The sequence below is a fragment of the Cetorhinus maximus genome, chromosome 11, assembly GCF_964194155.1.
Source record: "Cetorhinus maximus chromosome 11, sCetMax3.hap1.1, whole genome shotgun sequence".
Taxonomy (NCBI): Eukaryota; Metazoa; Chordata; class Chondrichthyes; order Lamniformes; family Cetorhinidae; genus Cetorhinus; species Cetorhinus maximus.
The window spans coordinates 82,466,246-82,478,323 of record NC_135889.1 but is presented as its reverse complement, the minus strand read 5'-3'; the positions used below and the strand labels follow the sequence as shown (position 1 = coordinate 82,478,323).

The following is a 12,078-nucleotide window of genomic DNA, read 5'->3' as shown; positions in this document are numbered from 1 at the left end:
AGGGGAACAGTATGTGAAGCTTTCCTGGCGGGTGTTCTGCTTGGCAGTTGACCATGCACACAGCCTATAGATGAGGAGGTAGAGGACAACAAAGGGGCATGGGCGGATTGGGGAGAGGGTAGGAATGTTGACTACAACAACTATAGGATCCAGCATTACTGGGGGAGGCTGGAGAATAACAGGAGGGCACTCTATCTTCACAATGTGAGGATCCAGGTAGATTTCTGGGACACAGATAGTGAGAGAAGGACCGTTGAAGTTGGTCTCGAAATAATAGTGCAGAACCACCATCTTTCACTATTGAAGTTATGACGCAATGATAAATCAAAAGTAGGAACGAACCTGAATGGTCTGAGGCAGTGTGAGGGGAGCGCACTGCTGGACTAAGGGGCCCTTTTTGGGGGCGGTCCCTAACTTGTTGGAGCCACAAGACTAAACTGGAGTTTGAGTTAAGAGAAAGGAGGGAGACCTCCTTGAGAAGATAGCCATTGGAACCCATGCCTTTTGCCACGCAGTAACAGGGAAGTGTAGGAGTCACTGGCTTAACATCACAGTCACTCCATTTCAACATTAACACACAGGAATGTGAAATTTGGGGATGCAGGCAACTGTTAAGGAGGTGCAGGTGCTGTATATATGGCATCCCATCAATGAAAGACTTTCATATGCTTTCCAGAATTGGCATTCATAACGGCCCAAAGAGCATCCAGTCATTAATCATGAACAACTAACTGTTAATCAGTATGCCAGATCAGAGGTTGGAGCACTGAGCTAGGTCAGGTCTTGCAAGTCATTCAAACCTTCTTCAACTACTGTGAAATTCAATGTTAAGTCACAGAGATGGCATTTTGGTCACCTTGCTGTGTCTGTTTGTGCCTCAGATACAAGGCTGCATTAGCTTCGAGGTTAGTTGGACTGAAACCACTATAGACCATTACAATAGCTATTGGCTACAGATTGTGAGATTCACTATGTTCACCCATTACTCATTAATCTATTCAATCTTTCATTTCGGAGAGAAGGATAAAACAATTATGCATCCAGGGCTCAATGCTGCCTTTTTGATGGTTCTACTTCAATGGAGGAGGAGGAGAAGGGTGAGGAGACGCCGAGCGCAGCTTCAGGAGGTGGCCCCGCAATTACTGCGCAATTGACTGTACCCATGTGGCTTTAAAGCTCTATGGCAACAGCCCCTAATGTTTAACCATAAAGGCTATCATTCCATCAATTTTCAACTGGTGTGTGACAATCAGAAGTACATAATGCACATTTGTGCCAGGTTCCCTAGGAGTTGCCATGATTCATACATCCTGAGTCACTCCCAGGTGCCTCAGATTTTCGAAAGGCCTGAGCATGTGCAGGGATGGCTGCTTGGGGATAAGGGGTACCCACTGAAATGATAACTGATGACATCATTGCATCAGCCTCAGAGTGGTTCGGAGGAGAGGTACAAAGCAGCTCACAGTTCCACATGGTCCCTAATTGAGCAGACCATTGGCATCCTGAAGATGCGCTTTCAATATTTAGACCGCTCAGGTGGTGCACTACAGTACACTCCAGATAGGGTCTCCTGCATTATTGTTGAGTGTTACGCCCCTCATAACCTGGCGCTGCAAAGGGGTGATCCCTTGCCAGAGGGAGAAATGGAGGAAGATGAGAGCTCCTCGGTGGATGAAGATCAGGAGGCCCAGGAACCTGAAGAGGGTGATGACGGTCAGCTTCCATGGGGCAATGCCATAGAGGAAACAAGATGTGGGAGACTTGCCCGTGCCACTTTAATTGCTACCAGATTCCAGAAGGAGTGAAGTGAAGCAAGGGGAGATGGTCACATTTCTCCTGGTCCTGAATTCCATTCCATTGCATTGAAACGGATGTCTGACTTATCACATGGGGAGCAAGTTCAGCATTCACACTTGCAACTTCTAGCCTCATGATTCACCAGGCCATGATCCCTAAGAAGGTCAGTGGTACCCCCTCTATGTGCTCACTCTGGGAAGTGAGTCAACTCAACAGTGAGAATGCTGCGAAAACGTACTTGAAGCAGTCGTCGCCACGTTAATGAATAACTACAATGGCCAGGGACATAAGGACATGGTTGGGGATATCCTCCTCCTGTCCAGGTCTTGTCCTTTGGCACTACCACTGAGGAGACACAACTGCTGCTAATCCTTCAAGGCTGCTGGACTGTCCTCACACAATGGTGTTTCGTCAGGAAGAAGGGTTACAAATGTTTTAATCACACCCTTCCAATAAAAATTTTAAGACATCTCCCTGACATTACACAAGGTGCAGAAACTATCTTCAATGAGGTTGCTATTATATGAATGTGAAGCTCACAAAGGGAAACTATCACTGAGTGGGAGGATGGCTAAACCTCAAATTGAGAGAATTTGAATGTACATAATCACAACACCTTCAGTTGACCAAGCCACTCACATAATCATCAAATGCATTTACAAAAGTGTAATATTTTTACAGTAGTTGCACACCCCGACCCAAAAGTGATTTTGATATTTCTTTGCTTTCCTAGCCCTACCACTATGCCTGGGTGCGGCCCTGACATCCACAGCAGAGGTGGGCGCAGCCTGTTGACAGCTACGTCCTGTTGTCTGTGATGACCTTGGCGGATACGCATTGGTGACCCAAGGCCTGGAGGGCTCCGGCCTGATAGGGGACCAAATGTGATTTGCATTCCTTTGGATTCTACAGGGGAGGTCGAGAGACGGACCCTGACATTTGGGCAGCCCAGGGTCTCCATAAATTTTGCCTAGGCTTGCGTCCTCGAGGACACTTCAATCTTGCTACAGAGTGTTAACAGTAATCACAAGTGATAAACCCAACTTAATTGGTGCAGGGAACAGGTGTTACAGGCTATCTCTGATGGTGGGAGGGAACATCGTGTACAAATAGTCAGCCACTGCCCCTTACTAGTAAAGTGCTGACCCGCCACTGTCCATCTGCTTCACTGGATGCTTAGAGATTAGAATCTCTGCTCAACAAGTGGACAGAATCCAAGCAAATCATGTGCGCAGGACTGACAAGTCACTTGCAGCTGGTGGATAATGCACGTGATCAACATGGAACTTGACAGGCTGCACATAGACATAGCATCCCTGCATGAGACCAGACGCGTGGAGAGGAACACACTAAAACAAAAGCGTTACACATTCATCCAGCATGGAAAGAGTTTAGAGGAAACGCATGAGCAGTGTGCAGGCTTTGCTGTAAGGAATTCACTACCCTCAATGATAGGGGCCCCTCAAATGGTTCAGAATGTATTCTCTCCATCCACCTCTCAACTCAAACAGGACCAGTTAACCTCATCAGTATTCATGCTCCAATGCTGTGCTCCACTTCAGAGATGAAAGACCAGTTCTATGAGGAACTTGACACTGCTATCAGGAGAATCCCTAAGTCAGTCCATCTTTACCTACTTGAGGACTTCAATGCAAGAGTGGGTGCAGGCCATGAGGCATGGCCCTTCTGTCTCAGACATCATGGCCTGGCAAAAATAAATAAGAACAAAGATTACTTGAGTTTTGCTGCTACCATGACCTTTGTGTAACTAACACCTTCCTTCAGAACAAACCATGCCACAAGGTGTCCTGGAGACATCCACCAACTGGATCTTCATCAGACATGACTCTCTGAACAGCATTCTCAACATGCACAGCTACCAAAGCATGACTGTAACGCAGGTCACTCCCTGTTGTGCTTTTGGTGAGGATGAAACCCAGCTTTTTCATTCAAAGCTGAAATGCCGTCCTTATCAGTGTCACCCACTTTCTGCTTTCCCAGATAAAACACAACAGTTCTGTGTCTTGATTGAGCAGGCACTCTCTGGCATTCCCACACAAACTGCACAAGCAAAATGGAATATACTTTGAAACAGCATCCACAATACCATACTCTCAAGAAATGCAAGAGTGGAAAAATGCTGACTGGTTTGAGGCTAACATCACTGTGATGGATCCTGTCATTGGAGCCAAGTGGTCTGCTTTCATTAATTACAAGAGAGATCTGAGGGAGCAAACTCTGAATGCACTAAGAGCCACTCGAAGTAGAGTACAATAGACTGCTAAGTGATGAGCCACTGACTACTGGTTTCAACTCTGCTAGAATATCCAGATGTCTTTTGACACAGGGAATATCAGGGGCATGTATGAAGGGATAAAAAAGGCAACAGGTCCATCAGCAAATAAAACTGAAAACAAAGGTAGGGGAGGTCATCACCCACTGCAATAAACAATTGAAGAAATGGGTGGAACACTATCTTGAGTTGTCACTGTCATCAAGGAAGCTCTAGACACCATAGAAGGCCTGCCTGACATGGCAGAGCTGGATATAGAACCCACAGTGGAGGAGCTTAGCAAAGCTACTGACTCCCTTGGAAAAGGAAAAGTTCCAGGTGATGATGTTATATCGCCTGAGCTCATCAAGCACAGAAAACCGGCACTCCTGCAGCACCTGCACAAACTTCTCTATCTCTGCTGGAGGGAGGCGGCAGCGAACCAGGATATGTGTGATGCAAATATTGTGACCCTGTACAAGAACCAAGGGCAACCACAGTGATTGTAATAACTATTGAGGCATCTCCCTGCTGAGTATCATGGGAAAGTTATTTGCCTATGGTGCCCTTGTCAGACTCCAGATCTTGGCTGAACGAATCTACCTTGAATCCCAATGTGGCTTCAGAACGGGAAGATCTACAATTGACATGATCTTCTCAGTCCGGCAGCTGAAAGAGAAATGTTGTGAACAAAGGAGGCCACTATATGTTGCCTTCATCAATTTTACCAAGGCATGATCATATGAGCAGAGGCGATCTCTAAGTTGCTGGAGAAAATTGACTGCCACTGAAGCTACTCAATGTGATGTCCTCTTTCCATTACAACATGATGGATAAGGTCAGATATGACAGGGCAACATCAGAACTGTTTGAGATTCGCAGTGGAGTCAAACAGGGTTGTGTTCAAGCACTGATACTCTTTGGCATATTCTTCTCTTTGCTGCTGCCATATGCCTACAGGTCATCTACAGAAAGTGTCTACTGAACTGACAGAAAGGTGTTCAGCCTTGCCTACCTGAGATCCAAGACAAAAATGCGCCAAGTCCTCATCAGAGAGTTCCTCTATGTTGACGATGCCAAACCAGCATTTGTACTGAGGAACATCTTCAGTAGTGAATGGACAAACTCTCTCATGCCTGTAAAGCGTTTGGTTTGCTCATCAGCATCAGGAAGACAAATATCACAATGCTGGATGTTGCCATACTGCCATCTATCAGCATTGATTATGTGACACGGAGGTTGTTGATAAGTTCACATGTCTAGGCTCCATAATCACCAGAAATCTGTCACTTGATGCTGAAATCTACACATGGATCATAAAAGCTGCAGCTGTTATGTCCAAGAGTAAGAGTGTGGGGAACAACAGCAAACTGAATGAGAACACCAAACTGCGAATCTACCAAGCCTGCACCCTTAGCTCACTCCTCTACAGTGGTGAGACCTGGACAACATTTTCTCGGCAGGAGAAAAGGCTGAATAGTTTCCATCTTCACTGTCTCAGATGTATCCTCGGTATCTCTTGGAGGGACAAGGTCACAAACTCAGAGATCCTGGAACGTGCAAATTCCATCAGAATACAATCATTCCTAAGCCAACGACATTTGAGCTAGCTCGGCCATGTTCATTAAAGGGATAGTGGCTGTATACTGAAAGACCTTCTTACGGTGAATTGGCCATGGGATCATGACTTCCTGGGTGACCCCACTTCCGCTAAAAAGGACACCTGCAAGCGAGATATGAAAATGGCAAATATTGATACTGACTTTTTGGAAATGCATTGGAAGAGGCAAGCAGAAAGAAAAGTTCAGCTGGCCGAAAAGAGGGCTTTGAGAAAACGGAGGCCAGCAAATCCTATACCTCCTTGGTCCACTGTCTTCCTCTGCAGCAGATGCAGTAGAGACTATCATGCCAGAGTGTGGCCTCCGAGCCACAGGTGATCTTAACAGAGTTGACCACCAAGACACAAACCATCATCTTATGAATAGAAGGTTGCCACATATAATCCAAAAAACCACTATTCACCACTACACTACACTATGTTCTCTGTCACTCAGCCAACTTTGTATCTATGGTGTCACTGTTCCTTTTATTTTATGGGGTTCAACTTTGCTGACAAGCCTGTATGTGGCACTTTATCAAATGCTTTTGTAAGTCCATGAATTAAACTTCAACCACATGACCCCTTCAACCCTTTCTGTCAACTCAGCAAAAAAAAACTCAGAAAGTTAGTTAAATATGATTTGCCCTTAACAAATCCATGCTTGTTTACCTTAATTAATCCACTTTTGTCTGAGTGACTGTTGATTTTGTTTGTAATTATTGTTCTAAAAACCACCACTTAACTTACTTGCCTGGAGTTGCTGGGCCTTACCCTTACACCCTTTTTCGAATCAAGGTGTAACATTTCCAATTCTCAAGTACTCTGGCACCAACCCTGTATCTAAGGAGGATTGGAAGATTATGGCCAATGCCTCTGCAATTTCCACCCTTACTTCCTTCAGTATCCTTGGATGCATCTCATTCAGCTCTGGTAACTTACCGATGTTAAGCACAGCCCAGCCGAACCATGCTTCCTCTTTATCAATTTTTAGTCCATCCAGTGTCTCTCTCAGGCCTAGGCTGGGAGGATGTAATTGCAGTTGATCTCAGTTTTCCTGAACTAGGAAGGAGAAAATCACCCTGAGTTCTTGCCTCAGATTGTTACCCAATGACTCCATCCTCAAAATTTGCACGTGCGGGCATCAGGTGAGGACTGGATTGGATTCAACCCCGAAGAATCAAAAAACAATCAAAATCGGGAACTTTACAAATATTGAGATAACTAAGATATTGAAAATTATTATTTTATTATATGTAAAATTACAGTTCTATATTCTGGAATAGTTTTAAATGTTCACATCTGATATAAAATGCTAAAATCTCCTAAAGGTTACTTCGTTCAAACACATAATTTTATGTGTATTTTTGTATTTTTTTCACTTAGAAATATGACACTAATGTGGGTGCCCAAGGTTCTCAGTTATCGCGCGGACAGAAACAACGTATTGCTATAGCTCGAGCCATTGTCCGGGATCCAAAAATTCTTTTACTGGATGAAGCAACATCTGCATTAGATACAGAAAGTGAAAAGGTACTCACAAAGAAAATATTGAGGCATGACTGGTTAGAAGATGGTAGATATGTGGGGACATGTTACAAGGCTGTAATGCACCAAAAAGGGGGAATGGGCTGTTTATTTTATCATCAAACCATCCATCAGAAGATGTGTTACAATCTTCAGCACACTTTCTGTTATCTTTTAACTTCTTCTATTTTGTTTCAAACCATTTCCTTTTCCACCTTGACATTACATTTCCATAATCGAATTTGTAATTGAGCTTTATGTAGCATGACAAGAATAGCTTTTGTAAGATTATTGAGTGACTGTGGATCAGGTTTATGTACAGCTTTATGCATATATATTTTTATTATTTTTGACAACAAATCTTGCCACAGGACATCAATTAGTATCTTGCTCTATAATTAAAAGCCCTATATTATGGTCTGTGTTACACTTTAAATCTGAATGCTATACTTTAAATCTGCCACTAATTTGTCTAAATAGTCATAAACTCTTTGGTTACTCATTCTAATTTGCTCAAATAACCCATTTCATTAATGCCAATCAGGAAATAAAATGGACAATCTTTCACTCTCTGTCCACCTCATTTTAGATGGATGCAGTCAAGGGGGTAGGGTTGGAAAGTTGGGGAGGGTACCATTCAGCTAATTCCCTGCAGCCTGCAAACCATTTCTATCAGAAGTGATGATAAGTGCTGCATGCAACATTGCTGTGGAGGGTGGAGGGAGATTTAAGGTTCTATTTTCCTTGCCAGTATTTTTGCCTTCAGCTGCACCAAAGATTAACAGTGCTGCTTGATGGGTCTAATGTTTTCAGCAGCAATGTTTCACATGTATCTCAGGTATGGGCTCACAGGTGGGAATTTTTCGGGAGGTGGGGGGGAGAATAAAATTGTTTAAATGAGGTAAACCTCCTAAAATCAGCCAGGATTAGCATTGATTATTTGGATATTTAGTATTCCCAGCCTGCTAGAGTTGTGGCTAGTTTCCAATCAAGTAGAAAATCTAGTCTTATAAGCAGCTACCACAAAACCAACCAACCAATCAAATTACTCAACTTCCTAAGATTATTTTGATACCATGTTGCTTTTACCCCACAAATAAAATTTCTAATAAAATATTTTTAAAGAAATTGCTATACATATCCATTAAGATTGATCTTTAGCACGCCCTTTAATAATGTTCCCTGTACAAATGCATTCCTTTCTCTGAGCCCTGTATCTTCCTTGCCAGTATTTTTTTGGTTTCTGTTGATGCATTGAACTCAGTGCTTCTATTGGAACCACTGTGCATGCATACCTTGTTAATGATTTCTCCCTAGAAATGTTTGATATTCAAGATATCACAATCCAGCCTTTGCTAAATGGCACCTAGAGGAAGCTACTAACCCAACATGTGAGCTGGCCCCAATAGGTGAAACAGAATTATTTTATGACCAACCTACAATGTGGCATGATAAATAACACTGATGCAATATGAGTGCCACAACACTCCACAGTCAGCACCTATCAGTACTTCAAGTATATTACTTATTGTCTGACATTGATAAAAGTTTAATGCATTCTCTTGAGTTTAGATTGTCCAAGCTGCTTTAGATGAAGCAAAGCAAGGAAGAACTTGCATCGTGATTGCACATCGGCTGTCAACCATTCAGAACTCAGATATTATCGCTGTCATGTCTCGAGGACTCATTATTGAGCAGGGAACTCATGAGGAACTAATGGCTCTTAAAGGGGCTTATTATAAACTTGTCACAACTGGTGCTCCAATCAGTTAAGCAGTGTTAAACTAAATCCGCACTGTTTATTAGACAAATTGCTTTCCAAATGACCAGGTTTTTTGTCCTGCATAAATACAGTAACCTATCTACAGTAAGTACTGTAAAACAAAATGTGTGTATACTATATTTTTCATGTCTGTTCATTTGCCAGTAGAATTTCTTAGTACATTGTTGGTAGTTTTTATATATTGACAACACACACATCCCTTTAGCTCTGCTAATGTGAGCTACTAAAATGGTATTTGTCTATAGTATGTATTTAAATTAAAACTGTGTAACTTCAGTAAGAGAAACTTTACCTTGAATTAAATAAAAGTGTATTGATAATATTTTTGGAGAATTTAAAACATATTCAATGAATTGCAGAAATATTTTTAACATATAATTTTAAGATTACTGCTTTGAATTAGAAATAAAAATGATGGTATTGGTGTCCATATGCAGTGTTGTTAATATAAACAATGGGGAAGATTTTACAGGAGCAATAACAGCAATGCAATATCGGACTAGTCCAGCAACTTCCGAACTGTGCACACTATAGTGTGTAATTCCGCAATTTGCGATGGGCCAACCAATGCTACTTCCAAGGCCTCACAACTTTTATCACCGAGCTACAGATTTAAGCACTAAAATGAAGTTGGAAATCTGAAATAAAAACACAAAATGCTGGAAAGCTCTGAAGAAGTCATACAGACTCGAAATGCTAACTCTGTTTCTCTTCTCCACAGATGCTGCCAGACCTGCTGAGTTTTTCCAGCATTTTCTGTTTTTATTACTGCAGATTTAAGCAGTATCTAGGGAACAAGCATGAATTGGTATAATTACCCATTAAAGCAAAGTATTCATAAAGAAAAAAAAATATACATATATGGTTATTTCCAGTCATTAAGGGATGTCGTCATCATCTAAGTGCATTCTCGAGTGGCATAGGCGATATTGGTCTTCCAAACCTTCTGATCACAGCAATAGTGGATGGCTCATTTGGCGTTCTGTATAAGCCACTCCTTAATGCTGTCTAACTGCTTTCTTTGCTGTTGGCCTCTTGCTCTGCTGTTAATCCTTCCATTGGTGATTAGGCACTCCTCTTACTTTGTTAATGCTTAATGAGGAGCCAGCACTAGAAAGCATCTTTTAAATGTTAAAATGGATTCCAAATAAATGAGGTTTTAAGAACATTAATCTGACTTTTTAAATGTTTTAAGAAGATTCATCAGACTTTTTTCACTAGTTTAATGTAAATAACTGCAAATTTTATCAGACTCTTTCATTAACTTTAATGTTCAATTGTTTAACTTTCGAAAAGAGAAATTTTGTTAAAAAGTCAGCATGAATGCTTTTTTAAAAGTCTAGTAAATCTTGTTAAAAAGTAATTTACATTAAAGTGTGATAAATCTTTTTAAATCATGCTAAAAAGTCATAAGTTTTACTTATCAGTTTTCAAATGTTTCAATATACATCACTTTTTAAATTGATTTATCTGACTTCCTCAAAATAAACATGGCTCTGATCAAAATTATTGCACGTTATAAAAAACGTTTAAATTTTTAATTTGTAAAATGATTTATGTCAAAAAAATCTGATTTAATCCTTTGTTCCAATGCCTTTTCACTGAAGCAGCCTGGTTTATACAGATTTTGTAGTGCAGTGAGTGGAAACCCCACCCACAACTGGCAATCATTTCTGCCTGTGCTGCATATAGCGCTTTTGGCCCTTGCTGGGGCTGACACCGGGAGGGAATGCCCCTCCTTCAAACTGAAATTCTCACCATGGGAATTGTGGCTCATAGTTTCATAGTTTGATTCAAGGTCAATGGCTGCACTGTTGCTGCACCACTGACCATAAAATCTGGCTCCTTATATCTGTATGCTTGGTTTTATTCTTGACTATCCAGTCATAGTCAAGACGTCTCCAGTAATGGCTTCTATTCTTGCCAATACACTATTACCCATGGAGTCTCCAAAAAAATCTATTCTTGACCCTTTCCCTTCCTCATCTATATCCTTGGTGGCACCATTTGAAGATATCAGATTGGCTTCCGCATGTAAGCTGATAACACATGGCTGTAATTTTCTGCCACTAACAGATCAAACAAAGAATTTAGGAGGAATTTCTTTATTCAGAGAACAATGAAGACGTGAAACTTTCTGTCACACGGAGAGATTATAGAATAAAATCATAGAATGGCTACAGAAGTAGACCATTTGGCCCCTCAAGCCCATGCCATCAATTGGGAAGAGCAATTTAGCCAGTTCCACCACACCTCCTATGCCAGCCCTTTCCCCATTGCCCTGGAAATCTTTTCCCTCAGGTGCTCATCTGATTCCCTTTTGAAAACCATGATTAAATCACCTCCACCAGCCTTTCAGGCAATGCATTCCAGATTGTAACCACTTGCTGCATAATTAAGTTTTTACCTCATTTTGTATTTGGTTGTTTTTCCAATCATCTTAAAATGGTGTCCTCTACTTCTTGATCCTTCTGCCGGTGGGATATGTTTCTCTCTATCTACTCTGTCTCGAACGCCTGACGATCTTGAAGTAGATAATATTGATGCATTTAACAGGAGACATAATGCAAGCATGAGAAAGCAGTGAATATAGGAATATGGTGAGGGGTTAGATTGGGAAGTGGTAATTAGAATGGGATGAAGCATTAAGATATCTACACTGGCACAGTTCAGTTGGGCCCAATGGCCTGCTTCTATGCTATAGATTATATTTATGTAACCACTGCACTGCCTTGTACTGTCAGACTGTCTGACAGTCTTGGATCAGCAGCAACTTCTTCCATTTAAACATTGGGGTGACCAACGCCATCATCTTCGGCCCCACTACAAACTCAGTACCCTTGCCACCGATTCCACCCATCTCCTGAACCATTTTCTCAGGTTGAGCCAGATTGTTTGCAACCCCATATCCTTTCTGCCTAAAGGCCTCCTCTACTTTGACCCCTAAAACATTCCCCACCTCTGTACCTTCTTCAATCCACCTGCTGCTGAAACCTTTTTCCATGTCTTTGTCACCACAATCCTTTCCTGACTGGTTTCCTATTGTTTATGCTCTATGAACTTCAGCATCCAAAACTTCCCATCTGTATTCTCTGGTCTCCC

The 12,078-nt window shown here is 41.8% G+C and overlaps 1 protein-coding gene across 1 annotated transcript in view; it reads left to right on the top strand.

Annotated features, from left to right (window-relative positions):
• LOC144686726 (bile salt export pump-like) overlaps window positions 1-10,478 on the top strand; it is a 139,441-nt gene extending 128,963 nt beyond the window's left edge. The window contains exons 28-29 of the mRNA XM_078552328.1: window positions 7,053-7,199; window positions 8,766-10,478. Of these exons, the coding sequence (XP_078408454.1) occupies window positions 7,053-7,199; window positions 8,766-8,966 (348 nt within the window). The 3' untranslated portion in view covers window positions 8,967-10,478. The remainder of the gene's footprint in view (window positions 1-7,052; window positions 7,200-8,765) is intronic.
• Window positions 10,479-12,078: the final 1,600 nt, after the last annotated feature.